Source organism: Amphiprion ocellaris, chromosome 5, assembly GCF_022539595.1.
Source record: "Amphiprion ocellaris isolate individual 3 ecotype Okinawa chromosome 5, ASM2253959v1, whole genome shotgun sequence".
Classification (NCBI taxonomy): Eukaryota; Metazoa; Chordata; class Actinopteri; family Pomacentridae; genus Amphiprion; species Amphiprion ocellaris.
Window position 1 is genome coordinate 19996648 of NC_072770.1, and position 18742 is coordinate 20015389.

Here is an 18742-nt window from a genome sequence, read left to right on the forward strand (position 1 = left end):
AGCAGAGGCCACTGGTAAAAATCTCATTTATGTTTCCCATAGAAAACATTAAAGGAATCGCAGTTGAAGCAATTTTATGGCTTGGACCGGCATGAAAATCTCGTGCTTTAATCATTAGTCCAGATGATTTATTACAACATTTTATGAGAAGATCAGGTTGTCTGATGAAAAGTTGAGCAGCTATTGGCGGGCAGCAGCTAGAATCTGTGCAGATTCTCAGTCTAGAGGTCAGTGTTATCCCAAATGCTCATGCAGAAAACAGCTGAACCCTTTCTTGGTTAAGAAAGCTGAAAACACAATCTACAACCTAAATTAGCTCACTTTTAAATTCTGGGTCAGTTTGGACAGAATTCAACAATTATGGCAAAGAGAACTGATTTTCCTGCCAATCGATTTTGCAGCTCTGACTGGCTCATTCTGGAAATAATGGCTGAAGCTCATGGGTAAATCGTAATAGGCCTCACCAAAACATGATTTCACAGAAAGAACGCAAAAATAATTAGAACTAGTGGCTAAAACATAATGGCTTCTGTGTTACGTAACATTCTCATTGTATTTTAATGAGTGGGTCTCAGTTATGTTTGTATGTAGGGGAAATTTTTTGAAATATTTAAAGAACTGACTTTGCAAGAGATGATATAAAAGCACTCAATTCATGTATCATGTTAGTTCTCGACTATATAAAATGTAAAACACCGAATAAATATAAACTGTGTTAATTTACAAGAAAATTCCACAAGGTACTTTTAAAGTCTAAGGATTTGTGCAGTTCCCTGAGGCTACATCTTGGTCCTATCAAGATCTCATTTTAAATGTCTCCTCTGTGATACATAATTCATCCCGACTGCCGTTGTCTGCTAGCTGTAGCGATTTGAGGGAATGAAATGTTCTAAAATATGACGTTCTCCTCATCTGAATGCAGACAAAACTTAGCTCAAAAATAAATGTCCAACAAATTAATGTGGTTGTATAAATTTAAGACAGATTACTGATATTAGACTGTATTATTTCACTTTTAATAAGATTCTCAAACTGAAATATACTAGGACTTTATATCTGAGCAGAGTTGAGCAGGTTTTATTTTCAACTTGTCTAGTAAAGGGTTTTTTGAAGTTGACTATATGGAATAAGTGTGTGTAGACACTTCTTCCCTCACTTTGATTCTTTCTCCTGTAAAAGTGAATCCCTGGTTTTATGGGAATCTCAGGTGAGCACAGATTAAGGGCAGAACCCAGAATAGCAAATCTCTCCTAACAGTCGGGGGCTGAAATCAGGTCATTAGGATGTGTGAGTCCAGCAGCACACTGACTAGACGAGACACAGTTAGACCTGGCAGACTAAAGCCTGCATGTCCCACGGGTGACCCGCTGCAGTATTTGACAGGTAGGAGGATTCTGGGAGTGTGTCTGTGTGTGCTTAGTGTGTGGATGCAAACACAACTGTGCAAGCTGGGATTTGAAGTTCTGACACTGATAGGTTAAAACTGTAAGAGAGAGAAAAAGTGAGAACATCACTAACCAACAAGCCGTTTGTTTTATAGGTATACACTGATTAGCCACAACATTAAAGCCACCCGCTTAATACTTTGTAGGTCCCTTTCATGCTGCTAGAACCCCTCCAACAGTGTCAGGGTCTTGACACAGGACCTTTGGATGCGTCCCGTCTGATCCTTTGGGAATTTGTGGGTTTGCTTTAGTGGAGCCTACGTGAAACAGTATTGTTAAAACTGATTTCTCAAACAGACTGGGATCTGGGGAGTTTGGAGGTTGGATCGGTCTCTTGAGCTATGCGTTGTGTTTTGTTGAGCTGTTCCTGAGCGGTTTTCGTGGTTTGAAGGGGCACATTGTCCTGCTGGTCTGTCACAATGTGTAGTAGGTGGTATGCATCAATGTAACTACTACATTCCAGGACCCAAGAAGCTCAATGTCTTTCACTTCCCCTGTCTGCAGTTTTATTGTTGTTGACTGTATGTTCACACTTTGTTCAAAATACTGTTTAATTTTAGGGCCAAAGAAGCAATAAACACACTAAAATGTGACATAATAGAATCCCTAAACTGTATGCAGATGCAGAGAAAGCAGGACAAATATTATACAACCAAGATACACTGCCTGGCCAAAAAAAAAAAAAAAAAAAAAAAAAAGTCGCCACCTGGATATAACTAAGCAAATAGGTAAGAGCCTTCCATTGGATAATTACTGCAGTGATCAACACGTTTCAGTGGCAACAACTTATTTAACACTAGCTGATGCAGTGAGGAGCTTCTCATTTTTTAAACAACCATGTCGAAAGACATATCCTATCATCGTGGAAAGGATGTTAATCTGTCTCAGAAGGGTCAAATTATTGGCCTGCATCAAGCAAAGAAAACAACTATGGAAATGTCTGAAACAACTAAAATCAAGTTAAGAACTGTTCAATGCATTATTAAAACCTGGAAGGATAGTGGTGAACCATCATCTTTAACGTACAAATGTGGTCGGTCATGGTGTCTGATGAGCCCAGATTTATCCTGTTCCAGTGGGATGAGTGATGGGTGCATCAGGGTAAAAAGAGAGGCGGATGAAGTCATGCACCCATCATGTCTAGTGTCTACAAGCCTGAGGGGGTTTAGGGTTATGATCTGGGGTTGGTCAGGTTCAGCAACATTATTTTCCCAAAGAATGAGGTCAGCTGACTACCTGAATATACTGAACGACCAGGTCTTTCCGTCAATGGAGTTTTTCTTGCCTGATTGCAAAGGTATATTCCGAGATGACGATGCCTGGATTCACAGGGCTCACAATGTGAACGAGTGGTCAGGGAACATGAGACATCAGTTTCACACATGGATTGGCCTCCACAGAGTCCAGACCTCAGCCCCATTGAGAATCTTTGGGATGTTCTGGAGAAGACTGCGCAGCAGTCCAACTCTCCTATCATCAATAGAAGATCTTGGTGAAAAACTAATGCAACTCTAGCCAGGAATAAACGTTGTGACATTACAGAAGCCTATCGAAATGATGCCACAGCAAATAAGTGCCATAGTCTAAGCTAAAGGTGGTCAAACAAAATATTAGTGTGTGCCTTTTTTTTTGGCTGGGCAGTGTATTTTGGTCATATTATATTTACAATCCATTATAGAAATGGCTTCTATGTGGGGTTCTAGGTTCTGAATGTAAAATGGCATTAAATGAATAAGACAAGTACCTTTACAGACTGCAGTGAAGTTTGACATCCTCCTTATAAAAAATGTCAGCCAATAGGTAATGATTTAAATTTTTACCCTGAAACACACTTTGTAAGAGTACAGACCAGGTGAGTTAATTCTGCCAGTCATAGGCTGTACAATGTTTAACTGAACTGGCTTTTTCAATTTACTTTACACCATGAAAATGGCAAAATCTAAATATCACTACTTCAAAAAAACAAAACCCACAGTGACCTGAAGACAGTAACAAACTTTAGAACGGGAGGGAATACAGCCATCACGCTGAGATAATCCAGAGTTACAAGTAATTGCTTTGGGGAAATCTTATCTCAATGTAATTACTATCTAGATTTGCACATGTAAATGAGTATTTAATTGCTTCTCCCTGCTGACAGAAAATATGGAAACCTGGTTTAATTCCACAGTCACGCTGGGACCGTCCATGCAATAGTATGACATGCTATTGATGTTTGTAAGAGTATGGCAGGATGTCCAACAGTGTCAGTGTCTCCGTGGAGCCATCCAATTTTATTTTCCCTGCGGGCCGACAGTGGGGTTCCACTCTGTGACACTGTTGTGACCAGACACTTGCAGTGTCACAAGGTGGAGTGAATGTGATGCAACCAAAAACCTTTGGACACAGTGGAAAGCCCTTGTTGAGCAGCATGAAAATTTAAATATTTAGAGCTAGTCTGAAGGGACAGACTGGCATATTAATGTGCACGGACAGCTGGTGGAATTTGAAGAACAGGGCTGGTGTTATTTTATATTATTGTAAACAAGACCAATGAAAACACTAAAATGAAGAATGCCTAGTTCATGTCTTATAGTTTTACACCTGTAGTTTGCCCATGCTGTCTATGGCTCTTAGTCCAAAGATCTAAAGCCTTTACAGAAGATGTGTATCTCTAAAAATGTATAAAAATGCAGTTATCTAGAATAGTTTTTTAAAACAGCGGAGCACTGTAATCTTTAGCAAATGTCACCTACACAGAAGGAAATAGGATTTTGCTGTGGACTATTCTCAGCTGCGGATTAACACCTGGGTGATGCATTTTGGAATGAGTCAAAATAAACTACAGTCATTCCATCCAACTTAAAGCACTTATTTTGACAAATAATAAAGTACATGTCAAGATGTCTAAAATCATAAATACACTGCAACCTAGAAAAGCAGTAACAGTGCTGGACTGATTGTGAATTTCCCCGGTGAGGGATCACTAAAGTTTATCTTATCTTAAATCACACAAGTTGCTGAAAGTCTGCAAGCAGTAACCTTAGCATCCTGTCTACAACCATTCTGAAAAACTACAGAAAGAAAAGAAAAGAAACAAACACACACTGTAATGCATCAGAAGTCATGACTGGATTGGTGTGTTGAGAAGGTGAGACGTCATGTCATACTTTATAGCTCCCTTCCTGGCAGGCTAAGAAAGTAAACACATGCTCTGAATTCATCAGTAAGGTCAGAGCTGATTAAGGAGATGTACTCAGACAGACTGAATACTTAGGAGTCAAAGTAATTGTAAAATTGCGAGCGGTTTGGCAATCGCACTGACAGCCATTAGTATACAAATTTATCTCATTTTCAACCTCTGTAACCTTTAAATGGTGAGCAGGACCGCTGCAGATACATGACATGACAGGAGACAAGACAGGGTGCAAGAGAACATGCTGTTCCCATCTGACACTGCGTGATGATAATAGGACACTACAGGGCCGCCCTCAAGATTTGTGTGTGTTCACAACAATTCCCCCAACTGCAGCACTGTAACACAAGCCAACAACACGGATCTGCAGCACTGTGCAGGATTGTGCCAACAAAATGTTGGCTGGCAGTAGCAGAGACGATGTGAAGGGAGTCTGGCCAGGATGTCCTTTACCCAACCATTCACCTCCTCCTCCAGGGGTTATTCACAGAGCCAGTCGCTGTCAGTAGCTGTGTGACGCTAGGAGGACAATCTTCCAAGCACATAATAACCCAATACAAAGTTAAGCATTTGAATAGATTCAGAAGTCAACCTAACTGTTAAATTGGAAGTTGAACACTTTTGTTAAGGCTGTTAATGTACCTTGCTCATTTTTTGTCTTGTCTGTGGTTTCAGTAACAACAGTGGAAATAAAATATTAAAAATCGCATTTCCTTGATTCCAATTCACTGAAGAGAGCCAAGGTTGAAATTATTTGTTTGGTGAGAGAAGCAATAAACAAAGACAGATGGCCAAATGAGAAAGTGAGCTAAAAACAAACAACAACGTGCTCAATCAAGAGAAGTACAAGCACTGCCCTTGAGCTTTAAAACTGTGGATTCTGAAGATTAACTGCACACGGTAAAATTAGAATGTGTTTTCAAAGAGCCACAATTGCTGAAATTTATAAAAAAAATTTTAAAAAAGCATTAATATTCAAAACAAGGTGCAAAAGTCCTTCCTTTTTTTTAATATGCATAACATATGTCTGAACTTTGCAACGGCTCACAAATGAAATTCTAAAAGGGAAATGATTTTGTACCTCAGTACAATTTAAACTGCCTTTGTATGTGTCTAGGAATAAGGCCTGTGGTAGATTGTGTTCTTTTTGATATCATATTAAGTTCTATCAGACACTGTGAAGAGGCTATTATCTTCAAATAAATGAGAAAAAGTGAACAGATGACATCCTCATCTCACTGTGTCAAGGTGGCAATTTCAGCAAATATATTTAAATGTCATGTAATCAGATGACGGCTGTTTTCTGTCTTCTATTAATGCTCTGTTATTATAGAAAAAAAATCTATTTTACATGTTTTGGATGCATCTGCATTATTTCAGGTGCTTTATGGAAAGTTACTGTCCATAAAAAGTAGTAAGCCTAACCAAGACATGCAGATTATTTACTAAAATCCTCAATGCTGCAGAATCCAACAGTTAATTCCAACTGATGATGATTTTATCATTCATCATCACAAAAACCGTTTTATCCAATGTTCCATTGCTCTGAGACCTCACTGAACTCTTGCATAACATTGAGTTCAAAAGAAACAACCAGGATGTTCAGTTTCACAAAGAACACAAGCAACCAAAGCCCTGGAGAGTAACCATCCATAATGTATGGACACACATCAAAGAGCATGAAACCACCCCAGAGACAAAACTGATCAAAGTCATGTTCGACGCCACACTTTTTAACATGCTTCGTTAACATGTGCAGTTTGAACAAACTTTGAGCCTCTTTTCATGTCACAACATTTTAACACTCCACGAGATCGCCTCAATACACAACTTCAATACGTTTGGATGTGTTTTTCACAATCTTGCAAGATGCATTAGAAGTACCTGGGGTCCACAGCAGGCTATGATATTGTTACACTTAAGCTGCAAAAACTATCTTCAGGGGAAAGGTTCCTGTGGATAATAAATTTTGCTTAGCAAATCGATTATGATAAGCGAATAAAACTCAGTTAAGTGGAACTCTAACAAAACTGAGCTATATTATAATTATTTCCAAGTGTTTTGCTTTGATTTTGTTCAATAAAAACTCAGAGACAGAGCGAGCTGATGGCCATGTGGTCAGAACAAACACCACATGGACTAAAATGCCGCAAGCAGCTGAATCCTCAGATCTGCATGTCCTTCATCTGCTCTATTTCCAGCATTTCTGATCTGTCTCTAATGCTCTATCTGAAAAAAACCATCCCTAAATATAAAACAGGGAGGTGATTTAATACAATTTCCAAAAACAATGGAATGATAAAGAAGCATGAATACAATTTTATTTGGATTTCTTAGTGACAAAGCAATGTAACATTCAATTTTGACTTCAGTGCTGAGCAACTGCAAACTGACAGATTAAAGGGTTTTGCAGAAACAAAGTGTGGGTCATCATGGGTTAATTGCATTAGCTCAGTTTTTATCTATAAGCCTCTTAACAGAAAATGCTGTGCTCCTATTTTTGGAATTAAAATCTCCTACAGGGCACAAAATGAACACAGTATCACATTATTTCATGTAGTAATTACACATCACACAGTAGTTTTAACAGAGCATCACATGTTCTGTGTGCTCATCACTGAATTTTAATCACTGCTGTGAAACAAAAGGCTCATTATCACATGATGCTACCAAATTCTCAGTGATTGTTTCAGTTTATACAAACAGCAGCCAAGGAATTTACACCAGAGTGTAAAATGGAGAGAGAGTTACAAAAATTCCCTTTGCTCCTCAGTAACTTAACTCAGTGTCCTTGAAGGCACTTTAACCTTCAGAATATTACAGGATGGCGTCTGTAGAAGATATAAACACTACACCGGACAAAGCCAAACGTCACATAAACTGGATAAATCTCTGTGAAAGATCATAATTCTTCATTGAGTCATAACTCAGATGAATCTTCAGATGGAAATGTATTGATTTAAATAACTGTGTCTCCCTGAAGACATTATTATCTCAGATATCCACTGAGTATATTTTGTTCATAAATGCAGTCAAAACTTTGAAAAAAGGTTTTGTAGATCTTATTTGAGAATCACAATCACAACAAATTCTCATCAGGTTTTTGATGCTTTCACTGGTGCCAGTTTCCCAAAGTGGAGATAAATAAAGGTTTAAAAATGGGTCTCAAAAAGTATAATTACACTTACCAAATCAGCCTACTCTCATGATTGTTTTCATTTCTCCATCCTCGAGTGGATATCGAAACACGACAAGAGTTGTTTGAGATGCTTATTTAGTAAATTCTGCCCAAATTACACCACTTTGAATTGGATTCAGGAAATAGAAGGCCCAGCAAAACTGCTGAAAACCTGAAATCCTGCTGCTGTCATGGCTTACTAAGACACTTAATGGAACAAAGATACTACGAATATTATTAATTCCACATGTTCCTGCTGTGACATGTCAAAATGTCTCTCATGAAGAAGTCTATTGCAGTTATAATTATGGGGAAGTATGAGCTCTAAATTGCCAGCGCAGGTCATTAAATTCACCTCACCTTCCCTATAGATGTGTCCCATTTTTATTACTGCTGGTCACTTGAGATATAATGTAATGTATGAGGTGTCTCAGCTTGTGATTTAGTGTTTTGCACTTTGTAAGTCAGAATAGCATTTTGTGTTCCAAAGGAATGAATTCAGAAGTGAGATGCAGCACTGCTTAATATTACAAGGATGAATGTTTGGAGCATGCAAAACTTGTTTCATATAGACATGAAGATTTATGCAATAGTTTTGCGCATTGAAACGCTGGTGTGAAACCATAAAATAATGTAAAAGGCATAAATCTCTGGAAAGACAAAGTAATCATGAATCTCTGGTCTCGGTAAAGAGCTCTTTCTCTCCCCCTGCAGATATATTATGGTAATCTGTGCAGTAGAACAGTGAGTCTTACTCCTGTATAATCTTTTTTTTTTCAAGCTGTAAAGATGTGTGTGAAAGCTGCTTTTCAAACATTACCAACAAAAAACAGTATTTGGAGACATCAGAGGCGGGTGTGGCAGCCTGAACGCAGTGTGAAGATGTAGCTGAGTGAAGAGTAGCATGTGCGATACCTTTTTCTGCTCCGGCTTCATCTCTCTTCTCCATCAGCAGGTAGCGAGGACTCTCGGGAAGGAAGGGCAGCACGCACAGCTGCAGCACAGCCGGCAGTGCCAGGAAAGAAAAGAGGAAGTTCCACCTGGATTCCTGCAGTCCAAACAGCAACAGAAGAACCACATCAAAACTTCCAATATGGAAGCGTTGCATCATATTATACAAAGATGTTGGACAATGTATCTTACAGCTGTTATGTGTCGCTCCACTGAGCCAGTGGATGCAAATCATTCTTTCATTAAGAACTTCTGCAAGCAGATGTTTTAATTTAACATATTCAAATGCAAAATCATTGTACTAGTAGACAAAAGCACGTAGGTTCTTTTAAGATAGGTTTGAAATTACTGCATTTCTTCACGTGTTTCCTTTAATTTGAAGTGAAAAGTCTATGTGGACCGAATGCCATTTGCTGCCGTAAATAAGCGCGAAAAGCTCTTCACATGCTTCCAGCGTTACCAGGAGTGTGAATGAAGTGAAGGAGTGAACACTGCATGTTTCTAAGCAACAACAACAACAAACTATATAATAGAACAAGGACAACACAGAAAATTCAGGCAGATCCAACGACCTTGAGATATAATGATGGAGGAAATAGTTTTGTTTTTTACAGAATGTATAAAGAAAGGTTCTGTCTGTCATCTTGTAACCTTATACAGTAAAAATACTTCAGAGGGTAAATATTTATCAAGGTTTTGTAGAGTTATGGGAGCTGGTATGCAGCATTTCTTTAATAAAGCATGTTTTCAAATAAAACAAAACAACACAACAGCATAGAGCACCTGTAAAACATAGAAAATGTCAAATTTTCCACAGAAATGGTGTTTGTACTGACATGTTTTGACTCAAAATCGTTCCTTAAATGCATCACAAGACTCTGACAAACAGCGTAGTCATTACCCCCCTGGCCTCAGGATTAAAAATAAGAGCAGCATGAGGACCAGTCTGAGGTCACTGACCTGTCATCACACACACACATCAGTCATGCTTCATCACATGCCAAGTTGTGCGCTGCAAAAACACAGATGTACTGTATGTGCAAACAAATTACTGCCCGTAAGAAAAATGACAGGATGCACAGTTCCATCTATTCACAGACCTATGCGTCATGATCTCACTGGAGCAGAGATTTGGGAGGAGCTGCCCTTTGGACAGGAAAATAAATGTCAGCTCTTAACTTGTAAGAAGTGTGTTGGGGATTTAATTGTTTAACCTTTCTAGGTGAAGAAAAACCATCAGACTGTAAAACTTTTTATATAATGAAATAAACTTTTCTTAACAGCTCCGATTCATTCAGTGAGATGCTGCTAATTACAACTTACTGGATGTTTTCTGCAGTTGAGCAAAATGTCATGACATTGGAGGAGACATTATATGTGCAGCAGCTTGGCAAAAACAGTTCATATTCCATATAGAAACCTTGTCTCACAAATAGACTGCATGCTCATTCGTGTTTAAAGGAACATATTTTGCTCCCTGTAGAGTAGCACTTGATAGAAAGAACCTCCAGTATGAAAGAGCCACATGAGTGGATCCATAACAGGATCTTTACTCAAGAGATTGGAGTTTACATCCTATGTAGGAGCATTATTTTAAGACCTGTATTTAATTTCTACCCATTCTTTGGTAAAGTTTAGGCACCACTTGTTTAAGTTTAGAAAAACAGCATGCTTTAGGTTAAAACTACACTGCGTGCACAATTAATAGGCAAGTTGTATTACTGAGGATTCATTTCATTTTTGAAGTAATATAGTGCTCTCAGTCAATCCAAAATGTTTATAAACTTCAAACCTGAGAATTTAACAAAGAAAAAAGTAAGTTTTGGCTTTCTCAGGAGAATATCTATGTGTGCACAATTAATATTCAACTACTAGAGCGCAGAATTTTTATGCAACTAAACGAAAAGCAAAAAAAAAAACCCATCTGTTGTTCAAAGAAGTGTATTGTCTTCCCTCACTGTAAACCTCACGTTTAAGAAGGGCCCAAAGTTCTCCGTAGGGTTTAGATCGGTGAGGATGTCATTATTCTGTCATCTTTACTGTTTTTGCTGGCAAGCCATACAGTGGAGGACTTGGATGCATGTGATGGAGCTTTGACCTGCATAAAAATGGTAGCCTTCTTGATTGATGGACATTTTTTCCTGTACCACTGCTTGAAAAAAGTATCTTCTAAAAACTGGCAGTAGGTTTGAGAGTTGATTTGAAGTCCATCTTCGACCCGAAAAGGTCCAACTTGCTCATCCTTAATAATAGCAGCCCATAGCAGAACCCCACCTCCACCTGTGGAGCTCTGAGCCCATTAGTGATCCATCCATCCATCTGGTCCAGTCAAGAGTCGCTCTCATTTCATCTGTCAAAAAATCTGTCTTCAGAAATCTCTTGGCCCAATATTGGCATTTCAATTTTACTTAAGGACACTCCAGGTTGGTTGCATTTCTGGAATATGGCAACACTGGAGGTTAATAGGTTCCTGGTAGCTTCTTGTTTAATTCTTCTCAAATCTTTAGAAGTTAATTTGCGTCTTTTTTTCTCCACGTTTCTTGAAACCCTGTTGACTATTTGCAACACAATGTTGGATTATTCAGTAATCATGCCTCATTAGTTGAGCTATGTCAAGAGTGCTGCATCGCTCTAAAAGGCATTTTACATTCTTTGACTTTCACAGTCTGTTAAATTTCTTTTTGGGCCCATTTTGTCTTACGTAAAGAAGCTGCCTAATAATTATGCATACCTTGATATGGGGTATTGATGACTTTAGGACACACCCTCACTCATTACAAAAATACACATCACCTGATAATGCTTAAAACCAATTAACATTCAAGTTTAAATAGCTATAGTTAGAAAATATGCATGAAAATTACAATAAGGTCAAAACACTCACTTGCCTAATAATTGTGCATGCAGTGTATATGTTAGAAGCATGATTAGGCACCAAAACTACGTGGTTAGGTTTTGGAAAATGTAATGGTTTGAGTTAAAATATGACATTTTTGCAACATGTTTGAAGCTTCTCTTATATGTAAAACATATGACTGATTGACTGAAAAGGAGCAACTGTGAAGCGATAAAATAAATGACAAAGATATGCAATGTGGGAGAAAATAGACTTCTTTCAAAAGCTAATTGTGAATAGACTTTAGCTGCATGGGAACGTCATTTTAGGAGACAGTGGTTATTGGTTTACTAGTTATGCATACATTTTGTTAAACTGAGATCAAGACCTGCTGTGTAATATTAGGCAGGTAGTTTACAGTGGGCTTTTCTGCAGAAAACAGAAAAAAGAATTGATGCGAGCAGTGACAGTGCACCAATAAAGCACTGAAGTTGTGGGTGGGAGAAGATCTGAGTGACCACACAACTGAGGGTTTTACTTTATACATAGTAATGTACTCAGTTGGTGATCCAAAAATATTGAGTAGTGCAGCTTAAAGTTTCAAATGAAATACCTAATTTAGTTGTTTTACCAACAGTAACTGATAAGGAAACAGTCTGATTACACAGGATGGAAGATGTTTTTTTTTTTATTCTATTAAGTAATAAATAGTGCTTTTTTATAGAATTGAATTTGTTGATATCCATGCAATCACATCTGCCCCAGGGTACAGATGTGTTTCTTAATTTCAGCAATCCCCACAATTTGTCCATTTAATAGAAGATTTACTGAATAAACTCCCACTACCTGGTGAGAGACATCGCTATTATTTTTATATTCAGCTATTTCCATTACTTATCTCTAGTGAATTCAACACTTTCCCTGTGTTTTCATACTTCCTCACACACATAAAGATCTTGCTATGAGTTCTAAAAACTTTGACAAGCTTACAAGAAACAAAATTAGTCTTACAGGGTAGAAAAATGTTGTTTAAAATTCACTGAAAGTGTGAAGGGAAATAAAGAAGAGGGGTGAATCATTATTTTGTTTTCTTGCATAAAACTTAATTATATTCCTCAGTGAGGCACTTCTGCGGTATTTCTTGGATTATGAAAACATATAAGATGTTTGCCGTTTTTTGTCTCTGACTGATAACACCAGATTGTTGACGCTGGTAACAATCCAACTCTTCTCAATGATCGTTCTGTGCTGAATCGTGGGTGGACTGTATAAATTGAAGCACAAACCAGGGGTCTCACTGATGTTAAGCAGTGGATCATCTTATCCCAGCTGGAGATAAGAGTGGCTGGCTAGATTAAACCTTGCATAGCTTATTCTGTATAACAGAGGATCTGTTCTGTATTGATATGTGTGATCTGTGCTATAAACATCTTTTGGAATGCAATGTCTTACTTCTGTGTAATCTAGAAGATGCATGTGCAAATTGACTATTGCTTTTTTAAAATGTACGTCTCAAGGAAAAAATAAAACTCAATGCCATGACAAACCCACCTGCTTCCTACATGCTGAGTTAGTCATTTTTTTCAGCTTCCGTGGCCTTCATGCGCCTGAACATTGATATTTCACACCTCATTTACTTGTTTTGCTAAATTATTTCATTGAAGAAATCCTTTCACTTTTGACCTCCATCTTACTTTGTGCTCTCCATTTTTCTGTATCTGCACCATGAGTCACTTCTTAACAGTTCTTAGGCTGCAGTACAGTACTGGCAGTGTGTTACAATCCAAAATTCACACTGAACATCTAATAGTCAGGTCAGACTGTCCCTATTTGGGACATAAGTAGAAAACCATACTTGACTTGGCAAATGCTTAGCAGCTGAAGAGTGATCATTTGTGGGTTCAGAACAAAGTTTGTTCAACTTGTGACGCATGTACACGTAATTCCCAAGACGTATGCCTTTTAGTGTCTACCAATAGCTGTTTTTAACTGGGACCAGATAACTGTGTGTCTTTGCCCCTGGGCCCTAATCTCATCACATCAAATGATAAACGAACCATAGAACCCAAACCCGAGCTCTGACCTGGAGGGATGATTGGTTACAGTAACCTGAACAAGTCAGGCAAATGGTTTATTGCTGTATTCCAAAAGCCATCATGTGATTTATAGGCAGTCTTGGGAAGGAATGCCTCACAAGTACAAGTTCTATTCTCATTTACATTTTGAAAGAAACATATTTTCTCCTCAGAAAGTAAGACTAAGACATAATAGAAAATGCATCCAGTTTGAATGAGCCACAAATTCCATGCCAGGAGGTCAGAGGGAGGCGGAGGAATGAGTCTGCAAATGACTTTCACCAAGAAAACTGGCATTTGTGTCTTATGTAACACCATTATTCTCAGACTAATGTCGCATTTTCACTCACTGTTTGGTTCAGTTTAGGCACTAAACTACTCGGTAAGGTTTGGCAAAGTATTTTGGTTAAAAAAAAAAAAAAAAAAAACTCTTTTTGTTTGGCCCCAATCCTGCATTTGTCTGGGTTACAAGGGTGACAATTCCTGTTCCATCTAAAATATAAACGACTGAAGCAACAGTGAAGCAATAAAACAAATGGCTGATAAGATGTTAAATAGAAGCACATCTGTAATAGGACACAAACAAACCAAACCTGTGAAAATCTCTAAATCAAATTTTAGGAGTGTCCACTGTGTCAGGTGGTCACTCAGCACAATGCTGCTAAATTTGTCAGCCAACGCAGTTACTATTTGCTATCTGCCCAAAAGCAACGTGAGTTTCTACTGTCAGAGCACAAACAAATTACACTCTTAACAAATTTTGGGTTTACTACTAAAATAACACGCTGCAGCAGCGACCTGCCACTGGGTTGGAAAAACAAATAGAAGAAAGGAAGATAACACCTGGCTTGATGTGCAGAGAGAATAGCTAGGCTGTTTCACCAGTGGGGAAACTAAACGTTTGCTGCTTTCTGAGAAGAAACAGCACAACGATGGATAAACAGAAAGGTTTGTGCATCAGATGTTGGGCAAAGAAAGATACACAAAGTTTGCTAATGAGAGAGCTGTGAAATTGGTCCAGTCAAGACTAAAAAAAACATCCCACCAAATCATGAAACAGAACAGTAGATCTTCTCTTTCATTTGTGGATTTACACGGATGACCTACTGAGCACTCTGATCTCCTGTCTTTTGTGACCACTTGGATTAATGCTGGCCAGGTTTTCAACTTCATGGACACTGAGATAGAAACCAGCCCAGTCAGCCCTCTGTGGTGTACAAATTCTTTAGATAAGACATTTCCTATAAGCTGTGCAAACTCCTGCTTTAACCAGGTTCTTAGGCAAAAAAATTATAATGCAAGAGATGGATTAGAGTAAAACAAAACTTTTAAACAAATGTGTGGAAACAATAAAATACCACAGGTCTATCTGATTTAAAATGCAACAGATCCACTTACTTCTTTGTCAAACAAAAACTAATTCCCTCAACATGTAATATGGTAATTATTTGATACTTCTGATCTCCATGATGCTTCTCTGCATATTTAAAAAGTCTAAAAATGTGATCTAATTCACATGCAAAATATAAGTCCATTATTCATCCCAAGAAATGCTTTTTTTAATTGCTGAAACAGTATCACAGAAACAGGAAATAAATAGATGTTTGCAAAATACTGCAAGGCTTACTCTCATAAATCCAGGCTGATTTATGCATGTTCTGTTTTGGAAGCACCTCCAGGATTGTCACAAGGTTTCACACACTGCCATGAGACTATAGTTATTCCTTTCACTTATATCCGGTGAGAATGCAGAGGTGGGCGGCTGTATATTGTCATCCTGTGATTGACCAAACACAGAGGATGAAACATTTGTTCTCTGGATGTGAGCGGAATGAAACGGAGTATAATGTGCGTTTCATGAAGTCGTGGCTGCTGCTGCAGGAGAAGCACCATAAATCCAGAGAGGCGGGCTGCCTTGAAAAGGTAACTTCTTAAATAGAGATAATGGAAATGTCAGGTGGGTCCCATCTTTGATGTATCCAATTACACACGCAAACATTATCTGTGTTAGGTCAATCTTAATTACTTTACCTAACCTGACCGTGCCCTAGTTGATAAATGAACCTTCTCCATAAAAATCGTTTCTAAGTTTGGTCCCGCAGAATTTAAATGCAAATCTGTATTTCCACAGCAGGTGGTGAGATTAAGACGGTCACTCACTGTTATCAGCCTTAAGACTATGGATGAAAGATGAAGGATTACAGTGTACATTACAAGACGAAACCTGGACATCAGCATACATCCATATAAATTAGCTTGGAAAGTTGTTAAGTAGCAAGTAAATAAGAACATTTTTTAATTTGAAAGTGCTGCATCTGGCGTGACGGATGATGGGAAATTTTTAAAAGCATAAAATGGCATGCAGATAGCCAGCTCAGTGTAATGATGTTTTCATTTAAATGAAGTCTTTCAGTTTCTACGGTGTTTAACATATATAAATATAAACATATAAATTTGATCCTGAGTGCTATTCAGTCGTATGTAAATAAGAATATTTTCATCTACCAAGTGTTGCATCTGGCATGATGGACAATATGAATTTTAAAAGCATAAAATGGCACCCAAATAGCAAAGATGTTTGTATTTAAACTAAGTTTCTATAGTGTTTGTTAAACTGGAGTTCCATTATTCTGCCTATTACATAAAAAAAAACTCCCCTTCAACACTGAATTGTCACAGAATGAGATGGTGGTTGGTAAAAATGTCACACCACACCTCATGTCACCACAATCACAGCTTTTGAAACACTATACAGGTGGACATCTGCCAGGATCAGAAGAAAAGCCCATCATCTCTCTGCCTGTAGCTGTTTGCGATGAATGTCACCTTCTCTGTGAGCCTATTTTCCTGATGGTCTGTCAGAGGAGCAAATTGACAGTTGGCCCTCGCAGGTGTGTGCTGTCCCATTCTTAAAATATTAAAGCTGAGCTCCTTATAGCTAGGGGAAGACAGCGACATTCACATCTCACAGGAATGTCAAGTATGGAGAGTTAACTAACTTAAAGCACTTTTACGTCTGATTACAGGTTTGATAGGTGATTTATTTCAAGTAAGACTTGAAGTTTCAATACAATCAGCATTTAAATTTGTACTCGTAGAGCAGATCACCATCTTCAGATGAAGGAAAATTAATAAACCAAATGAACTGGTCTTATAATCAGAATTAGAAACTGCTCAATACAGGGGTTTCTGCATCTGCTTTGAAGGAATACACGGGATATTTACTTCGGTTATAGGCAAATTTCTATAGCGACTAAATATCTGAGGTGTTAGTGATCATAAAATATAAGGTCTGAATCAAAGCGATGAATAAAACTTTACTTGATTTGGTGAAAGGAGAAAAGGAGTACATGATTTCTGTATATTTAGAGAGCAGTGAACGCTATGGGGACCTAATCACAATCTCAAAAAGGATTCAGAGCACTATCAGGCATCAACTCTAATCACAGAGAGCAGAGGAAGACAAAACAATGGGCTGCATGATTCTTTTAGTGTGTGTGTTCGAGTTTGTTAGACACAGTGGGAAGGATAGAACAGCCTAAAAATCAATATATGTTTAATTCTAGTGATTTCTCATTGTTCTGCTGTGAAATATCTTCCAGGACTCTTGAATGAAGCTTCTGTTCCCTGAGAAGGTGAAAGCGTTCTTAGTCCGATCCTCCTCCTGTGATCCACAGTGAGATGACCCAAAAAGATAATTGAATGGTTTCACACTCAGCCGTTAATGAAGCTAATATACAAGTTCACTAAGGAAGCTCTGTTCCCTCAGGATCGTCTCTATTTCTCTACAGTGGATATGAGCTATTCCTGCAGCTTTAATCTACTCGTGCTTTCCCACAGTGTTAAAAAAAAAAAAAAAAAAATCACTTCAGTCTCAATTTCACTGTCATTAGTCTTGTCCAATCATCTATCTGTCAACATTCTTGAAGCAATTCAGACCCCGTTCTTTAAATGCATTGGAATTCTGTCACTTTACCTTTCACACCATTTATTATGCAGCCCCTTCCTCCTCCTCCTCCTCCAGAGTCTAAACAATGCCATTTGCCAACTCTGCTCCGTTACCACCTGCACAGACTCCTGTGATTCCTCCCACTGTCTCCCTCTTCATCTGTGATCCAACCAGATAATCTATCCAGCAACATACTTCTATTTCACATGCCTGTGTTTCTCAAGAAATGGTGGTATTTCCTTCCAAATGATTTGTCTGTATTGAAATGTTATTTTCATGCCAAAGCACTTGCCCCTCATGAGTTTGAGAAGGTTTTTCCTGTCTTGTCAGTGTTGATTATGACATTTTGGTGGGAAAGGATAGATCAATAGGATGAAACAAAAGGGGTTGTGATGAGGCCCTCACTACTACAACATTCAGTTTACAGAAACATGTTTTGTCAGAGGCCATGTAACTAAAGACGTACATTAAAGTACTAGCCTGGCATTTTGGGAAATAGCCTCATTCCATTTTCTGTCAAAGGCGAGAAAGGAGGATCGATATCATTCTCATTCATGTCAGCCAATTATGAAGCCTTCAGTGGCCAGTTAGTTTAGCTTAGCATTAGGAGTGGAACCAGCGGGAACAGCAAAACTGACTGTCTGAAGGTGTCAAAGCGTTCCAAGGGATCAGCATTGCAAATAAGCGTTAACTATGCTACTTTTTTTTCAATTTGTCTATGTGAGTCGCATCTTTCCCTATCCCATAAATCATAAAGAAATATTACATTAACAAAAACTTCTGACCACCAACAGGTCAGTCGCAAATGAAAGAGTGAGTGATGTGCAGATCTATTTTTAAACAAGACAAAATAAGAAAAATAAGAAAAATAAATCAATCAATTAATGGGAACCACTGATTTGAAGCAATCTGAATCTCTGCAAATATATCAGCTTGTTGGATTTAAACTGATCGTCCAACCCCCCTGTAAACATCACAGTAAATCAACAGAGGAGCTGCTGCACACACCCAACAATTCTCAGTAACAGCTAGTGTGGACGTGTGCATCAAGCCAATTGACTGTTTAATTCAACTTCTGTGAAGTTCAAAATGGAGATTACAACAAAGGAAAACATACTACTAACATATATAAA

The 18742-nt window shown here is 38.2% G+C and overlaps 1 protein-coding gene across 13 annotated transcripts in view; it reads right to left on the reverse strand.

Moving 5' to 3' along the window:
• The window catches only part of slc2a9l2 (solute carrier family 2 member 9, like 2), a 166101-nt gene that overhangs the window by 107705 nt on the left and 39654 nt on the right, over positions 1 to 18742 (reverse strand). For all 13 annotated transcript variants that reach the window (XR_008601684.1, XR_008601685.1, XR_008601683.1 and 10 more), the window contains one exon: positions 8714 to 8846. Coding sequence is in view for 10 of the 13 variants with exons in the window: in XM_055010570.1 (XP_054866545.1) it covers positions 8714 to 8846 (133 nt within the window). In the remaining 3 variants the exon portion in view is untranslated. The remainder of the gene's footprint in view (positions 1 to 8713; positions 8847 to 18742) is intronic.